Raw genomic sequence first — 18432 nt, forward strand, 5'->3', positions numbered from 1 at the left:
GGGTCCCGTCGACCTGATCTCCCACGGTAACCCGCCCGTGGGGCCGACGGGGTTCGAACCCGGGTCTGATTCAAGGCCCTTGACAAGGCCCCCAGCCGTGTGTGTGTAGGGGGTCACCGGCCCCTGTTCAGCTGACGCCCCCACCTGCCCCCCAGACGTGAGCCCGACCCGGCCCGGCCCCGGCCCGACGGCCGCCCCGCACAGACCTCTCTCTCCGGGCCTTGAGCCGTTCCTCCTCGTACCTGGAAGAGAGAAAGCACAGCCGGTCGGCCGCGGCCCTCCTGCCCCCCGAAGGCGCCCCGGCGGGATGTCCTTCCTCCCGGGAGGGGAGAAAAGCTCACTGTCAGGTGTGCACACACGCCAGGCTCCGGAGCGGAGAGCGAGCCCCGCAGTGGCCCGCAGCGCCCCAGCCGGGAACACCTGACTCGCTGGCGAACTCCAGCACGGGGTACAGGCCACTCAGCAGATTTTTTTTTTTTTCTTTTTTTTTTTTGCCTGATTCAGCACCAGCAACTGAAGCAGTGCCGTCAGGAAGCGGCACCCTCGCTGATGAGGGCTGGCCGCCACCCCAACATCGGGGCAGCTTTTCTGTAACAGCCCAGAGAGTAAATATTTTCGACTTTGTAGGCCACTTGCAGCCGCGCTACTCCATGCAGAGGCAGCTCGGGAGCAGCCACAGCTGATGCGTCAGTGGGCGGGCGTGGCTGTGCGCCGATAAAACTTTATTTATAAAACAAGCTGTGGGCCGTGGCTTGCCGGCCCCTGCCCTGCGCTAGATGCCCACTGTGTTCCCCTCTGCTCCGCTGCTCCCACTCACGTCCAGGGGCTGGTCCCCACCACCCCCATCCCGGAGAGGGGAGATGAGGAGGCTAGCATCGCTGGGGCTGGGGACGGGGGACACTCACACGGCACAGGGACACTTACTGCAGCACGCAGTCTGGGATCTGCACGTGTTCCATGGGGATGAGCTGCTCCAGATCCTCCAAGCTGTGCACATACTGGATCTTGTTGATGAATTTGACGCTGGCGGGGGGAGAGGGGGGCAGACGCCTGAAGTCCGGGCCCGGAGGGGGCGCTGGCAGTCGGGGATGAGCACACAAGCCTCCTGCACGATGTCCCGAGCACCTTCCCTCAAACCTCCCTGGCTGCCCAGGCTAGCCTCGACCCCCGCCCCTCGTGGGGGTGCACAGAGCAGAGCCCAGGGTCAAGGGGCAGGGTCCCTGCCGGGCTGTGTCACCAGCATGCTGCTGTGAACTCATGGCCGCGACTACTTTTTTCACATTTAATTAAACCTAATTTCGGTAACACGTAAAGTGTTAAATGACCTTTTTTTCAAGGTCAAACGATGTTGCTGAACGACAAACATAAGGCCCGGAGCATACAGCACTACAGAAATAATAAAATGATAGAGTAACAGTAAAAAAAAAAAGAGAGAAGATAAAGCCAAACATGTACAGAAGTGTGCTAAGGCGTTTCATATCTATTTTTAGAGATGAGATAAGAATTTGGCTCCAGCTTTCCCGCAGCCGATGCACAGGGGGACAGATGAGGAATCACACGGTTCGCAGTGTCCATTAGGGAAAAATAAAGCGGCTGCTCGGCAGAAGGCGGCTGGTCACTGATTCGGGACGACAGGTGTCCCCCCACGGAGGGTCACAAGTGGCCATGTGCGGCACAATGAGTGGCCCCAATTGCCTTCACGCAGTTCAAGTCACTTTTTTTAATACAAAGGAAAAAAAAAAACCCAACCCAGTTATTCTTGGAACATGGAGTTGTCTCGAGAAGGGACCGGGGGCAGGGCGTGGGCCTCAGCCAGCCAGGCAGGAGTCGTGTCCATGTTACCTGAGTGCGTCCAGGCCCAGGGGCTCTGAGGGTGGACGATCTGATCCGTTAGGAAGGGTTTTAGGGTACGCAGAGCCCGCACCTGCTGCTCTGGGTGCCGGGCTATCCATACAGGCGGAGAGCACGGCCGCTGCGGCCCCGCGATGCCCACCGTGCCCGTCCCCTGACACTGTGCCCGAATCTCCGCGGTGACAAGGCTCCGTCTGCCTGGGGGGCCCGCGTCCTATCTCCCGGCGGGCTCAGAATGGCCTCCACCTTCCTAGGCTTATAAATGGGGAAGCTCATGTTTCTCTCCCGCCTCCTCTTTTTTCTTTAGAAGCTCAAACCTGGGACACCTGGGTGGCGGTTTAGCGCCTGCCTTCAGCCCGGGGCGTGATCCTGGAGACCCGAGATCGAGTTCCTGCATCGGGCTCCTTGCACGGAGCCTGCTTCTCCCTCTGCCTGTGTCTCTGCCTCTCTCTCTGTGTCTCTCATGAATAAATAAATAAAATCTTAGAAAAAATAGAAACTCAAACCTGACCCCTCAAAATTCGCCGTGGGAAAGCAATCCCAAGTGAGAGAGTTACCTGCATCAGGGCAAACGTACGTTCCCGGTTGGGGGTGCCAAGGACGGCAGAGCGAGCTTCTGTTGGGCAGGAGGACGTCTTCACCGTTTTGCCCAGCGGTTGGGGGAGGGGGGGTTTCATCATGAGCACACGCGGCCCGTGATTAGCGCACTTACCTGGTTTTACTAGTGTGCAAGTGTTTCAGGGTGCCACCAAGTCCCTGAACACACACAGTCTGACATCACCTCCTTGCAAACTGTTCACGCCGAGAGCGTGACCCTCTCAGAGCGTGGACCTTCCCTCAACCTCGCCACACATCGTGAACTGGGAATGTGGATGTGATGGATTTTTCTTTTCAAGTTTATTACGTAAGCAGTCTGTACACCCAACGCGGGGCTCGAACTCATGACCCTGAGATCAAGAGCTGCACACGTGCTCTGCGGCTCGAGGCAGCCAGGCGCCCCTGAAGGGTCTCGATCCGATTCAACGCTTTGAAGCATATTGGATTCAATATGGGGTTTATGCCATCGACTGGGGCATTTCCTACGACTAGTTTCGCTTTACTTGATCTGCATGTCGGGTGCTCTTATATCGCGCGGTGAACCCAGCGGGTGGGGGTCCCCAAAGCCTGCACATCGAAAAGAAAGAACCGGCTTCCTGATGCTCGGGGAGGCTGCCTGGCGGCTCCTGGAATGCCCCACCCGCGAGGAGCGCCCTGGTGACCTGGGCCGGGACCCTGTCACACAGTCTGTGTCAAGGGTGTGACTCGTGGTGGGCGTCTCGGGCACATCACGTCAGTGTGACCGCTGGGCCACCCGAGGACAGCAGCTAAGGTCGGACCCTTGGCTACTCCATCCCCGTGTGGCTAAACCCGGTGTAAACCTTGGAGAGCAAGGGGAGCTCGCCGCACGGGAGGGGACAAGTGGAGTCTGGACGCCCGCCCGCGTGCACCTTCGTCCCTTGCACCTTCACTGCATCCTTCCCCTGCAGCAAACCGTAGCAGCTGCTCTGAGCTGTGAGCCCTTGCCGTGAATCACCACACCTGAGTCTCGAGGACCCCAACGCACAGGGTTCCTGCATCATTGCGGGGAGGGGCTCGGACCCTCCTGGCGTCCTCGGGGTCCCTGCGCAGATGCTGTGGCGGACGGAGCTCGGCCCACTTCTGGGGACTCCGTGGGCTAGCGACCTGGCTGCGTGACCCGGGCTGGGTCCCTTGACCCTACAGGGTCCCGGTTCCCTTATCCGGGCAAGGAGTTCGCGACAGCATCGGCCTCTCAGGCTGCGGTTGTAAATGTTAAGAGGGATCCAACACGTAATACGGGGGGCTGCCTGCTATTATTTTTCCTGTTTGTTCCTCAATAACCGCACCTACGGCTGAAAACGGGTTAAAGCAACAATACGTAGTCGCCCTAGAGAAGCTGCAAAATCCGGAATAGAACAGCAGAGGCCCACGACCCGAGTGGGGGCCCCGCACAGGGCACAGCGTCCTTACCTGATAAAGGGCCGGGAGATAGCCAGGACGGTGCGGATGAACCAGGACGGGTGCACGATGATGAGGGACTTCAGGTTTTTCCGCAATCTGGGGGGAGGAGGGAGCAGAGGGAGCGCCCCCGGGAAGGGAGGAGCTAAGGGGTGGTTCCTCCCCTGCGCTCCCTGGTCCGGCCACGCTTGTCTTCAGTTTCCAGGGGGTGGGGAAGAGGGGTCCGTGAAGCTGGGTTGCGTGACTGCTTTGTGGGGTTTGCAGGTGGCCACCCTGATGTCTAGTCCTCGCTGCCACCTGCTTCAGAACCGCCGCTCCCCCACCTGGTTCTGAGCACCTGTCACAGTCATGTCAAACTGCATCGCCCCCCCCTCCCGATTCCTATGCTATAGCCCTGCCCCCTGCACCTCGGATCAGGACATTGGGAAATAAGGTCATCGCAGAGGTAATTTGCTAAGAGGCCATGCCAGAGCGGGGTGACCCTATCCTGTCACCAGTGTCCTTACAAAGAGGGGATGTTTGGACACGGACACAAGGGGGACAGGCCATGTGACCACGGAGGCAGAGATGGGGCGACGCGTCTACAAGCCGAGGGACGCCCAGGATGGCCGAGGACCCCCGGGAGCCCGGAGGCACAGGGACAGACGCCCCCTCCCAGCCCTGCCCACAGCGATCCTCGGCCGCCCGCCTCCGGGGCCGGGCTGACGACCACACGGCTGCCATGCAGGGGCCCGGGGGTCCCTTGCTCCGGGTGAGCCTCCACGCGCCCTCGCCCCCGAGGCGGCCCCGCCGCACTCACCTCCTGTCGATCATCTGGTAGCACTTCTTCAGCCAGCCGATGCCGGGCATCCTCCGCCGGGGGGTGGCCCCGTTCAGGTACACGATCATGTAATCCTCCGCCACGAGCAGTTCCAGACTGCTGATGACGTACCTGGTCGCAGGTGCGGGAGACGGGGGGGCAAGAGTTAGGGAGCCGCGGTCCCCACGGCTGAACAACTGGGGCACCTGGCCTCTGGGCTCTCTCGCCCCCGCCATGCCAGCCACACCTGCTCAGCCGGCGGCCCTCCCGGCTCGCTGGGGGCGGGGGAAGGGGTAGACGCAGCCTCCTCGAGATTCGTGTCAGTGGACAGACCGACAGCAGTCGTTACTACCTGATGGCACTTACTAGGCACCAAGTGTTTTATACGCGTGAGGATAGAGTGTCTCGGTTAATCCTGAGCGGTGGGTCTCACAGCCCCAGTTACAGGTGGGGAACGGGCACCCCGTGGACAGCCCCCCCATCGGACCTCACCACTCTGGGGTCCGTCCCTGCCCCTTCCTCCCTGAGCCATTTCAGAGAAATCCTCTCCTCTGTCTCAGCCTCTACTTCCCCACCTGTCAGTGGGGGGTGGGGGGGTGGGCTCCCTGGTTTCTCGGCTTCTTCCGGCTCTGACCGGTCATCCTCTGAACCACGGGCCCCCCAGCCCCACGGGGTGAGAAGGAAATCTTCATAATAACAAACACAGGACTAATCGTGATTTGCGAGCCCTTTCTGTTACCCGCAGGTGTATTATCCGTCTCCCTGATAACAGGACTGGACCAGGCTGTCCTGGGCAGGTGTCGCACCTGCAGAGGGAGGGGCATCAGCACCTACTGGTGGTGTTTCTGCACACGCAGTGCTTGGGCCCGTGGCTGCCCCACGGTAAATGCTCAGTAAGCTCGGGTGGCAATGGGGGGGCGCTCAGAACCCCGGGCCGGGATGGAGCGAGCGGCCACTCACAGGAAGAGGTTCTCCATGATGTAGTGGTAGTCGGGGGAGCTGCTGTCCGGGAGGAAGCAGGCAGCAAACACGATGATGGCGTTGAGACCTTCGCCGTAGTACCCTGGGGACAGGCGGCCGGTGAGCGGCGGGAGCTCTGAGAGGCCCCGTGCTCCGGCCCAGGCACCCACCTGCTCGCCAGCCAGGCCCCTTCCCAGAGGGCACAGCTCTGAGTCCTAGAACCTCGCCAGGGGAGTCAGCAACCCCCACCCCCGTCTGGCCACCCTCACAGGCACCCGTGAGCACCCTTGTGTGCGCCCACCCAGAGACGAGGGCGTAACATCCCTGCAGAAGAGACTGAGGCTCAGAGAGGCCCTCCGACGACCCGCAGGCGGCTGGCTGGAGCCAGGAGGAGCCCGAGGGGTGCGGTCTCACCTCCGTGGGTCACTACCCTCATGTAGGGCCGGATCATGTGCAGGTCGATTCGGTGTTCTTGTTCTCCGATGATCACCGTCCTCCACAGGCGCCCATTGGCGGCACCACCATCTTCCGTGGCGCCGTCCCCAAACAGGTCCGCGCTGTCCCCGGGCATGTTCTTGGCGGCAGCCACGGGGGTGTCATCTAGAAGCGGGCCGGGACGAGCAGAAGGGACGCCTGAGGCCAGACGTTTTATTGCAACCTCCTGCCCGGGACCCCTGTGCCCTGCTGCCTGTGGACGTGTCACCCCATCCTTCTCCTGTGACACTGGTCCATGTGTGTCTCCCTGCCCGGAGCCCCTGCTCGTCCACTGTCCCTTCCTGCTCTCCCTTCACGCTCCAGCTCAACTGCCACCTTCTCCAGAAGGAAACCGGGTCAGTGATGGGAAGCCCCCAGCGCGGAGAAGCCCAGGGCCGGGTGACTTTGTGGCTAAAACTCAGCAGACACCTATCTTTTCTTTTCGTTTTTAAGATTTTATTTATTTGAGAGAGAGAGAGAGAGAGAGAGAGAACCAGCAGGGGGAGTGGGAGAGGCAGAAGCAGGCTCCCTGCAAGGAGCCCGAGGCAGGACTCGATCCCAGGACCCCAGATCACGCCCTGAGCGGAAGGCAGATGCTCAACCACTGAGCCCCCCAGGTGTCCTGAATTCCAGCAAACATTTAAAGAGGGATCGAGTCCTGCCTCGGGCTCCTTGCAGGGAGCCTGCTTCTCCCTCTGCCTATGCACCCCCTACTCGCGCTCCCCCTCTCTCTGTCAAATAAATATATGAAATCTTTTTAAAATGAATAAGTGGGTAACACCAATCCTTGTCCCTCACCACTGCAGAAAATTCGGGGCATCCCAGGCGCCGGGGGGCAGGGTGGGCCCAGGAGCACCCCCAGTGTGACAGCCCCAGACATAGCCCCGTGACCCCTGGGGCAGGATGGCCCCTCAGGTGAGACCCACCCCCCACCCTGTCCCAACGCCTCACAGCACGGACGACCAGCTGCGACGAGCTTGTGCCCGTCGGTTTTGCTGTGCCCGGGCCTCACCTTCCCACTCCAGCTCGTTGCCGTTGCCCAGGAACTCCAGCGAGTCGGTCTCGTCGGGGGTCTCGATGTCATCCACGTTGATGTCCAGGTCATCGGGGGTGTCCAGGAAGTCGTCAGACAGCAGGGAGCCCTCGCTCTGATCCAGGGAAATGTTGATCTCCGGGGCGACCAGCGTCTTCCGCTTGCGATGAGCTCCATTGAAGTTCAAGGCGTTGGGAGGGGCTGTTCGGAAAACCGGGAAAGGAGACAAAACAGCTGCGGCTTCGCCGACCCAGCCAGGGCTGAGCCCCATCGTGTGGACCCGCTAGAAATCTAGAAATCGGAGGATGTCCTGTGGGGCCGGTGGGGGTTCATGCCCTAACCTTCCGCCCGGAGGGGCTGCTTCCTAGCTCGCCTCGCCTCCCTGGGCCTGCCTTGCTCTCGCCATCTGCCAGATGCGACTTCCATGAGGTGAGTGAGGTCAGGGGCACCCCGGGGCCTGCGGACCAGCCCCAGACACTGTGCTCCCCACCCGCCAGTCCCTGCGACCACAGCTCCCTCTGCATCCGGCCAGCGGATGAACCCCCACGGGTGACTTTTGGCCTCTCCCTTTAATAACTGGCATGAACCGACCCCGGCACTGGGGCCAGGCCCCCCATGAAGTGCTCCCCCAGCCTTTTCACGGGCCATCTTTGCACTGATATCCGTGCCAGGCAAGTTCTGTTATCATCCCCTTTGCCAGGTGAGCACACTGAGGCACGGGGGGTACAGGTGCTCCCTCTGGAGCTGGTCAGGGTGCGCGAGCCTCCGGGCTTGCACTGCTTTCTCCCGGACACCCTCAGCCTGCACGCGGTCTCCTTGTGACAGGTGGCTCCTCCCCAAGGGGTTAGAGCCGATCCCGCAGCGAGTGCAGCAGAGCCAGCACCGGGGGGTGGGGGGGGGGGCGGAGGTTACCCTACGGGCGAGGAGAGCCCCCGGCTGCCCCCAAGCCCGCTCTTCTGGAGACCCTGGGAAGGCGCGGCCAGGTTCACCATCGAGGACAAAATAAATGGGCCGATGCGAGAGCCCTGCCCCTCTCTCACCGGATGAAGACGCTCCTCAATCCACAATTAAATGCACCAGCTCCTCACTTTTCTTTTTCTTTTTTTTCTCTGAATTTCTCCGGCCCCGAGCCACGGGTCAGAGGTGACTGCTTCACAAGTGGCTTGGAGGTAAATGTGCGCTTTGGCACAAAGTGATAAAAACAAAACCGCCCTGTTCACTCTGTGCCTGTTCCGTGCTACCGCCACTGACGTGACGCCTCGATCTCAGCATGACCCGGCGTGGCAGGTCGCATCAGCCACTTTACAGATGGGGACACCGAGGTGGTGATTGCCGGGAGCACGTGGCTGGGGCGCGGTGCATCCAGCGTGCTCGGTAGAAACGGGGCTCCCTCTCCCAGGGGGTGGAGCTGCGGGGTCACAGCATGGTGACAGGGAGACAGAGGCTGTCCGCACAACGATTCTCCCCAGCAGGGAAGCAAGGCGGGGGTAATGCCACGGGGGGGTGGGGGGGGGTGGTGGGCACCCGCAGCACAGAGCATCGAGCCAGAGGAGTGCTCTCCAGCCTTAAAATCCAATAGAATTAAAAAAAAATCTGATAGAATTTGTCCTGCCAAGCTTCAGACTTGCTGGGATCGACTGGGATCGATGATCTCTGTCTTCCTTCCTATTTTTCCTTTTGGGAATGAGGTTGTGTGTCCCACGCCTGCCCCACCATCATATTACGGAAGCCGGAAACCTGTTGGGTATCCCGTGTTCACGGCTGAAGAGGAATTCTGTCCCAGGGTGAGCCACACTGGAGTCTTCTTCCTCTACGGCCCTCGACTGATCAGATGCGGCCCACCCACGCTCTCGAGTGCAATCGGCTTTACTCAGTGTCTACTCATTTAAATGTTAATCTCATCAGAAAAGTGACTCTCAACAGGAACATGTAGAATAATGCTTGGCCACATCTCTGGGTGGGGTGGCCCAGCCACGTGGACACATACAACTCACCACCCTATCTCTCCAGCTCCTTAACTAAATAAAAATCACGGACCCCTGGGTGGCTCAGTGGGTTGAGCATTGCCCTTCGGCCCAGGGCATGGTCCCAGGGTCTTGGGATCGAGTCCCACATCGGGCTCCCTGTGGGGAGCCTGCTTCTCCCTCTGCCTGCATCCCTGCCTCTCTCTCTGTGTCTCTCATGAATAAATAAATAAAATCCTTTAAAAAATTTTTAAAAAAGGAAACAGGGCCCAAAGGGGTGAAGGGACCCACCAGGATCACCCTCTGGGGATGTGACAACAGCAGGCAGAGCCTGTGTGCTCAGGCCGGGAGGAGGACCGGTACCCTAAGGTGACCAACCATCCTGAATGGCCCCAGAAAACTGGGCCGTGCTGGCCCCCCGTCTGGCTTGCAGGCAGACCTGGCTCCTAGTGCTGTGTGACGTCAGGGATGTGGCTGTCCCTCTCTCGTCAGTCTTCCCTCAGAAAGGGTGGGCGCTGTGATGAGCTGCATGGGGGAGATGCGGGCAGAGCGGGGACCGCAGCTGGACTCTGAGGAGATGCCACTGAGGAGGACTTATTCAGGGAAGCTCCTCTGGCTGCCCTGGACCCCCTCTTATCCTGGGGCTGTGAGCCCTCCTGAGCGCTTGGAGCAGCAGAGCCTTCCCAGGCCTGACTTTGCACCTGGCAACCCCTGGGCACTTTATACATGTCGCTTCATTAAATCCTTGCACACCCCCTTCTGTGGGAAGCTCACTACCTACATTTAATAGATAAGGACCTGGAGGCACAGAATGGCCGAGCAACCAGCTCAAGGACACATAGCAATGCCACGTGCCAACTTCATGACCCACTGTGGCTGAGTTCCCTCCGGGCCTCCGAGCAGAACAACCCCCTCCCCTGACATTTCTACAGTCCAACCTCACGCAGAGCGAGAGCTGGAAACAGCGCGCCCCAGGCCACTCGCGCGGACACTTACAGGACGTGTCTTCCGTGGGGCTGCCAAGCGGGTCCATCCCCGTCTCTTCCGGGAGCGGCCTGCAGGCCGGGCCGAGGGCAAACAACAACAACAATAAGACTTGGTTAGTTCTGGGGAGTCGCTGGGCCGGGACACACCTGCTCTCAGCGCAGAAAATCATAACCCGTCAGTGCCAGAGCGGCGGGCGGGGGGTTCCCCTTCGGATCATCTATGGATGTTCAGCCTTTCTTGCCTTCTTTTGGATGCAGAATGCCAAAGCCCACGGATGGGGGGCGGATCACACGCACTTTCCCTTCGGAATATGCACAGCACTTTTCAGGGGTGACCCTGCAGAGTCTGGTCCCCGGGATGCGTTTTGGCTACTAAATGCTGCAAGGCGTTGTCGGGTAAACCCAGTGATCTACCGAAAGGCTCTCCGTGGTCACCGCTGGGATGGTTCGAGCCACAAAGGACATCATGGATTATTGGACTCTGAGCCAGAACTACAAAATAAACGGCCACGAGGGGCGCCTGGGTGGCTCAGCGGTAGAGCGTCTGCCTGTGGCTCAGGGCGTGACCCCGGAGTCCTGGGATCGAGTCCCGCATTGGGCTCCCCGCATGGAGCCTGCTTCTCCCTCTGCCTGGGTCTCTGCCTCTTTCTCTGTGTCTCTCAGGAATTAATAAATAAAATCTTAAAAAAAAAAACAGCTATGAGTCCATAAAGATGTAGATAAATGATTGAATAAGTAAATAAATAGGAGGAAGAGACAAATTTTTGTGGAATAGAATTCCAAATCATGTATGTAGATTCTCTGTCATCAAGGACACAGAATGACTCCCTTCTCTGTAAGTGTGGGCCAGGACGCGGGGACAGTCAGCAAAGAGGAAGCGAGGGACCCTGCAGGGGAGACACCTGCCCGCCCACCCCAGCCAGGGGACCAAGGCCAACGTCCGCGGTGACAAGCCATGGTGACAGCACGTGCCCCCTGAGATGGCCCCAGGAGGAGGGCACTTTGCTCCGGAGTCTTCCTCCCAAAACCCATCACCCCGGCCTTGCCATGAGAAAAACCCCAGACAGACCCAAGGAAGGGGCTTCCTACAAAAGCCCTGCCCGGGGGCGGCCCGGGTGGCTCAGTGGTTTAGCGCCGCCTTCAGCCCAGGGCCTGATCCTGGAGTCCCGGGATCGAGTCCTGCATCAGGCTCCCTGCATGGAGCCTGCTTCTCCCTCTGCCTGTCTCTCTCTCTCTCTCTCTTTGTCTGTCATGAATAAATAAATAAAATCTTAAAAAAAAAAGAAAAAAAAGCCCTGCCCAGACCTCCATGCTACCGTCAAGGGGCATCAGAATCAGAGACAAGGAAAGTCTGAGAAACTGTCCCAGCCGGGAGGAGCCCGAGGAGATGTGACGCCTGCGTATCCTGGGGGATGCTGGGACGGAAGAGGGACGTTGGGGAAACTGAGGAAATCAGAATCAATCGTGGACTTCGCTCACTAGGAATGTGTCAACATTGATCTGTTAATTGTAACAGATGCAGTCTCCTAATGTAAGACGTTAATCATGGGGGTGCCCGGGGGGCTCACTCGGTTAAGCCCCAGCCTTCAGCTCAGGTCATGATCTTGGGGTCCTGGGATCGAGCCCCCAGCATTGGGCGCCCTGCTCAGCGGGGAGTCTGCTTCTCCCTCTCCCTCTGCTGCTCCCCCTGCTCATGCTCTCTCGCTCTCTCTCTCTCAAATAAATAAATAAAATCTTAAAAAGATGTAAACCCCAGGACAAGCTGACTGCAGAATATATGGAAACTTTCTGTCATATTCTTGCAACTTTTCTGTAACTCTTAATTTATTTACTTATTTTTTTGGGGGGGGTGGGGGTGGCGAAGGGGGAGAGGGAGAGAAGCAGACTCCCCGCTGACTGTGGAGGCCAGACACTGGGGCTGGAGGCTCACGACCCCGAGATCGTGACCTGAGCCCCAATCAAGAGTCAGGCGCTTAACCAACTGAGCCACCCAGGCGCCCCTGGTAAATCTGAAACTTCTAAAAGGTAAAGTTTTGTTTTATTTCTTTAAAATAACGCCGCCAACTATGCGTTGGTGCCCCTGTAACGGCCAGCTGAGCGTGGATTTGCAAAATAAGACCTTTCTTCAGGCCGCACTGCCTGGACCAGCCTGGACCACTCCTGGGGTCCCGGCTCACACTGCCCAAGTTGGAGCCGGACGCTCCGGCTCCTCTGCTCCTGGGCAACAGGTGTAGGCAGAGAGCGCGGGCTGCCAGGGGCTCTGGCTGCAGGGTGTGCGGGCTCCGGGGGTGCTGGTCAGGAGAGGAGGGTGCTGGAATGCGTTTCCCTTTCACTGAGCATCTGACTTTGGCTCAGGGCGTGACCCCGGGGTCCCAGGATCGAGTCCTGCATCTGGCCCCTTGCGTGGAGCCTGCTTCTCCCTCTGCCTATGTGTCTCTCTGTGTCTCATGAATAAATAAATAAAATCTTTTTTTTAATAAAATCTTAAAAAAAAGAAAAAGAAAACAATTCATTCCTGCCAGGGCCTGAGTCGGCTCTTGTCTTCCTCTTCTCTCTCCTTTCCTCCTGCTCACGGAGCATCGGGTGTTCCCTGAGAAACCACTTCCCCCCCACCGCCAGGTGCAGTGATGGGGGGGGAGGTAAGGGAGGAACAGGACCCCACTCTGCTCCCTCGCAGAGGTCACAGGTCAGAACAGGCCCACGGGAAGTGAGGACACGTATCCACAGAAGAACTCACCCCCTGGTGCTCACGGTGACAAGGTTTGCAGCAGCCAAAGGCTGGAAACACCCCCAGTGTCCATGAAGGGGCGAAGGGGTATAGACAACGTGTCCCCCACCTGTGGGCGCGTCACTAGCCCGTGAGCAGGAGCGAGGAGCCCACACGCTGCCCCAGGGTCAGACCCCAAGTCCCCGACGCTCAGCGAGGGAACCAGACACAGGAGGCCCCAGGGGGTGTGAGTCCACGTGTGTGACACGTGCAGGACAGGCTCATCTACAGGCGGGAAGGGGGCTCACAGGAGCCAAGGAGGGGACGGGGAATGATGGGGAGGGGCTTCCATTTTGGGGAGGTGGAATGTTCTGGAATGCAACAGGGGTGGTGGCTGCACAACATTCCAAATGTACCAAATGCCACTGAGCCGTGCACTTAACCCCGTCGCTTTCACGCTCTGTGAATCCTCCCTCATTTAAAAGAAAAGCAAACAAGCTTGGAATAGAGTCAGAAGAGGCGGACAGGGCCGGAGAGCCAGCCTGTCTCGGGCGCTCCTGCTCCGCACTGCGGGTGACCCGCGAGGGGCCCAGGGCCCCAGAGCCCAGGAAACACCAGCCACCTGCCGGGGGACCCCAGCCTGCAGACCGGCGGCGGGCGCACCGCCTGCAGCTCTGTCCTGCCCACACAGCATCTGGAAACATTTTACATTTGCTGTCAAATCAGAGACGTGACACACAAAAAACTTGGATTTCTATCTTTTCTGCAATCAGGGACCTGCCCTCCGCGAGTGGTGACAAGCCACCAGCAGCCGACTGCGGGCCACTCCTGCTCCCCTGGGCGCCAGGATGCGGTTGCTTCTGGCTCCTTCTAGCACGTCCACCGCCTGCCCAGCGCCCATCGACGAGGTCTCAGGCTGCAATCCCTGTTCTAGAACGAGCTGGAATCACGACTTACCCCACAGGCAGGGCACTCGCGGCGTGCCGGCTTGGAATGCTCGTGGCATGATCTTACTTGCTCCTCACAGCCACCCTAGGAGGCAGGGGGGAGCCCACTGCACAGAGGAGGAAACTGAGGCCGGCCTGGGGTCCCCCCCGGGGCACAGGGGAGTAGAAACTACCCAGTGACAGCCCAGATTCCGGCCACTGCCCTCTACTGCCCCCTTGTGTCCGGTCAGCGCAAGGGCAACGACCCCAATGAGGACACCAGGGAACAATCCACTGGCCTGGGCGCCCCACCCTCCATCCAGCCAGGGGCCCTCTGGACCCCCTCCCCCCCGTCCTGCCACCAACCCCCCAGCCGGAGGGAAGCTGCGCTGTTTTGCAGCCCAGGCTGTCCAATTCCCATCAGGATGTGACTCAGCCGCCCGACCCTGGACAGGGCCGCGTAAATCCTATGCTGGCCGCTGACCCAGAGGATTGTGACCCGGCCACCGCCAAACTGTCAAGGTGCAGACAGGGAAACCGAGGCTCCAGGGAGACAGAGCGGATGTCCGGGAGCCTGGAAGCACCCCTCGCCCCACCACTGATCTCCAGCGCGATGCTTGGGGGTGGTGCCCTTCCTGCTCTGGGCCGGTTTCCCTCATCTTTAAAAGGGACCCGAGCTAGCACCTCGTTTCACGCAGCTAATGGGTACATGGTAGGCGTTGGGGCTCCGGGCTAACTGCAGGGTGGAGTGAGGGCAGAGAGACACTCGTCCGGCCGCAGAAACCCCATCTAGGGGCTGCTGTCAAGGTGTTGGGTAGGCGTGACCTCCGCAGTCCTGTGACGCTCCTTGATGTGGGTCTCGTGCAGCTGGAAGGCATCAAGGTTTCCCCAAGGAAGAGGCAACTTTCCCTCAGGACGGTGGCATCACTACCGCCTGCGATCCCAGCCTGCCCCCTGGGTTTCAGACCCGCCAGTCCCCGCAGTGCATGAGCTGGTGCCTTGGAATAGGTCAGGTGCATGGAGAACACACCTCCTCGGGGCGCCTGGGTGGCTGTCGGTTAAGCCTCCGACTCTTGATCTCCGCCCAGGTCATGATCTCGGGGCGTGAAATCGAGCCCCACATCAGGGGGCATCTGCTTGGGATTCTCTCTCCCTCTCCCCTTGCCCTGCTCACTCTCTCTCTCTCTCTCAAAAAAATATATACATACTCATGTACAAAATAATATAGAAAATATATATATTTTATACTTTATATTACATATAAAATATACATAATTATAGATCTGATTATGTGTAATTGCATGTAATTGTATGTACGACACAAAAATACAATAAGCATAATATATATCAATAACGTATAAATGAATAAAGTAACACAAATATAAGTAATTTCCAAATATAAGTAATTTATATATACACATTTAATTATAGAACATATGTTACATAATTAATATATGATTTTAATATAAAGTATTATTAATACTAGATATCGTAGATATATTAAAAAACTGTTGGTTCTGTTATTTTGCGGGGAACCTGACTGATAGTAGAGGGGAGAAAGAGAACAATGGAGTCGACATATATGATGTGGGAAACAAAGGCAGAAGGAAATTATTCCATTTCCTTACTCCCTACAGCCCGCTGACAAAGTCCTTGCAACAGGCAGAGCGACCTTCCTCTAGGGACTCGGCTGCCTTGATGTGACGCTCTGCCAAGGGCAAGAGGCAGCCCTAGCCCGACCCCAGGACCCTGTGCGTCTACTCTGACATACAAAAATCCCTTTGGAAACTTCCTTTATCTCTACCCCCCAAGATATAACCCTCCGAGCAATCATCTGCCAAGCATATGACCCACCAATATACATTTGAAGGGTCTTATGACCAAGTTTTTTTTTTTTTAAGATTTCATGTATTTACTCATGAGACACACACACACACACACACACACACACACAGAGAGAGAGAGAGAGAGAGAGGCAGAGACCCAGGCAGAGGGGGAAGCAGGCTCCACACAGGGAGCCCGATGCGGGACTCGATCCCGGGTCTCCAGGATCACACCCTGGGCCGAAGTTGGCGCCAAACTGCTGAGCCACCCGGGCCGCCCTGACCAAGGTTTTATCAGACGGTGATAAATGACATTTTCCCGACAATAGCTAGAGCCCTCAGAGTCCTGGGAGCCTTGTTTCCAAAATACCTTGGAGACTTTGCCTCTCCCTAACCCCCTCCCTAACTTGAGAGAATATCATGGGCCACTCCTCACGAGCCCAGTGCAGCTCTTCCTGCCCCCGGGTCCTGTCCCAAAGGACCCTTGCACCAAAGACTTCTCAAGAATTCCTCCTTGGCCATTGGCTTCGAACCCTACCATCTGTTCCTACATCAAAATAGATGAAGGTGAAGGAAGCAGGATGGTGATACTTGCCACAAAGAAAATAAGCCAGGAGAAGGGGGAGGAGGGGAGGTGCAGTTGCAGGCAGTCAGGGAAGGCCTCTTTGAGGAGGTGACTTGTGAATGGAGACCCGAAGGCAGGAGGTTGGTGGCCTGGGAAGACTGGGGGAAGGCGTTCCATTTGGGCAGAGGCTGGTAGGGGGAAATGAGCTTGGGGAGTCCTAGGAGGGAGCAGGGTCCTGCTGACTTCTAGCCTCCAGGACCGTGCGAGGACACATGTCTGTCATCACAGGCCACCCAGTGCGGCAACCCTGGGACACGCGTGCTGCCCGCGATGTGGACTCCTGGCCTCCCACCTGGGCACCCCTCCAGGATGTGCCGTCTGTGAACCCTGCAGCCCCACGGCCGCGATCTGGCTGGGCTCTTGGGCTGCGTTCCCTTCCTCTGCCCCAGTGCCTTTGCACCCCACCCCCGTCCAGAGTGCTGCTTCCTGCCTTGTCTGTGTGGTAAAGTTGCTTAGCCTTTAAGGCTGGGGCAGGGTTCTCCGGGAGGTTCTGAGTGAGCCCGGCCTCCAGCTACCCCGCCGTCCGCCCCAGAACCCAGCGGTCGCACCCACTAACTGCTTGCTTCCTGGGACGACGACAAACTGCCTCCTCCTACCTCACTTTGGTGAGTCACGGTCTGGCCCTCAGAGAAGTGGCTTGTCGCAGGGCAGACTGGGTGAGGGCACCTCCTGTGATGGGGGGAGCACAGTTCTGACCTCCCCGGTTGGGTCCAGTTCCACCCACACATTCCCCGCCTCTGGCTTTGGTCTCTCATGCTGGAGACAAGGGGACTGGGAATGACCTTTGACCTGCCCCCTGCCCCGACCCCAGCCTGTGCTCCAGGACTTGGAGGGTATCAAGCTTGCCCTCTGCTGCCTCGGTCTCCCCTCCGGGGCTGGCCAGCCTCTGCCTCTGCCCGACCGAGGCCACATTTGGTGCACGATGACCACAGAAATCGCTTTCTGGGTAGAGGGAGGCTTTCCCGAGGCTCGAGACTGGGCCAACGGCGTTGACACCCCCAAAGCCCCACCCAGGGAACCAGAGAGGGCGAACAGATTATTTCTTGGCCACTCTGGTGGCTTCCGTAGACTGGACAAATGTGCTGCGATGTCCAACACGTCTGTCCCTTCATCTCGCTCCCCTTCCTTCCCCCAGCACCGCCACCCCCAGGGAGGGTCCCAAGGCCTGGGGTACGCTCAGAACCACGGGCAGCGGCGGCACCAAGCCCTGCCCCCACCCCCACTCAGTGATCCAACCAAAGGCTCCAGCAGTGGGGCTCCGTCTCAGCAAAGAGGATGTTAGACTGAATCGCATGCCCCCAGCCCCCAGAGTCACATAGTGAAGGACCAACCCCCAATATGATTGCATTTGGAGATGGGCCGGTAAGAAACAATCAAGGTCACATGAGGTCATTGGGGGGCCTTGATCCCAGTGGGCTGTGGCTCTAGGAGAAGGGGGGGTAGACAGACAGGAGTGATCCCTCCACACATGGCACAAAGACCCCGGCCCGAAGGCAGCCACAAGCCATGGACAGAGCCCTCGCCGGCCCCCAGCCCCCCCTCACCCAGCCCCCCCGACCCCGACCCGACTCCCAGCCTCCGGGACTGTGGGAGCAGAAGGGTAACCGTGGCGTCCTGCTGTGGCATCCGGAGCAGACTGGGGCAGAGGAGAGCGGAGGCCGCAGCAGAGCGGCGGAGGGGCGCCCCTCGATGATGCTCAGGCTGCCCAGAGCCCTCCCTGCTCCTCGCCCTGAACCCCCAGTGGCTGCACACATTTTGGGGGGGCTGTTGAGGTGTGTGCCACACAAAATCAGCTCTGCGCGTGTGCTGGGCTGGGGGAGAGACGAAGCGCTGGCATTGCCCCGGCGGGATGGGGAGATACAAACAGGGAACTGATGTATATGTTTGGAGGGGCAGAGAGCGGCAGAGGAGGGAGGGAGAGGTGGGGAGGGAGTGATAAATCACAGGGAGTGAAATTTAATTGGCAAATCCGGGGAAAGGTTCACAGATATGCCTTACACCATTCTTGTAATTTTTTTTTTTCTCAGTTTGGAACTGTGTCAGAATAAAAAGTTGGAGACAAACAAATCCACGGCCATGGCCGGCCGCTTGCTGGTGGAGGTTAGGGCAGGCCGGGGCGCCCGTCAGACGTCTAACCCTGTACCTGCCTCTCTTCTGCTGTGAGGCACTGGCCAAGATCCCCCCTCAGCTTTCCTTCTGTTCCTCAGCCCGCTTCCACTGGCCTCAGGGCCTTTGCACACACCGCTCTCCGAGCTCCAAACGCTCAGC

The 18432-nt window shown here is 58.7% G+C and overlaps 1 protein-coding gene across 1 annotated transcript in view; it reads right to left on the reverse strand.

Moving 5' to 3' along the window:
* Positions 1-18432, reverse strand: part of ATCAY (ATCAY kinesin light chain interacting caytaxin) — a 31748-nt gene that overhangs the window by 7660 nt on the left and 5656 nt on the right. Inside the window, exons 3-10 of the mRNA XM_025456961.3 lie at positions 10094-10152; positions 7113-7334; positions 6041-6226; positions 5627-5729; positions 4667-4798; positions 3880-3966; positions 925-1023; positions 207-242 (exon numbers count right to left, since the gene is read on the reverse strand). Of these exons, the coding sequence (XP_025312746.1) occupies positions 207-242; positions 925-1023; positions 3880-3966; positions 4667-4798; positions 5627-5729; positions 6041-6226; positions 7113-7334; positions 10094-10152 (924 nt within the window). The remainder of the gene's footprint in view (positions 1-206; positions 243-924; positions 1024-3879; positions 3967-4666; positions 4799-5626; positions 5730-6040; positions 6227-7112; positions 7335-10093; positions 10153-18432) is intronic.

Source organism: Canis lupus, chromosome 20 (genome assembly GCF_003254725.2).
Source record: "Canis lupus dingo isolate Sandy chromosome 20, ASM325472v2, whole genome shotgun sequence".
NCBI classification, from domain to species: domain Eukaryota; kingdom Metazoa; phylum Chordata; class Mammalia; order Carnivora; family Canidae; genus Canis; species Canis lupus.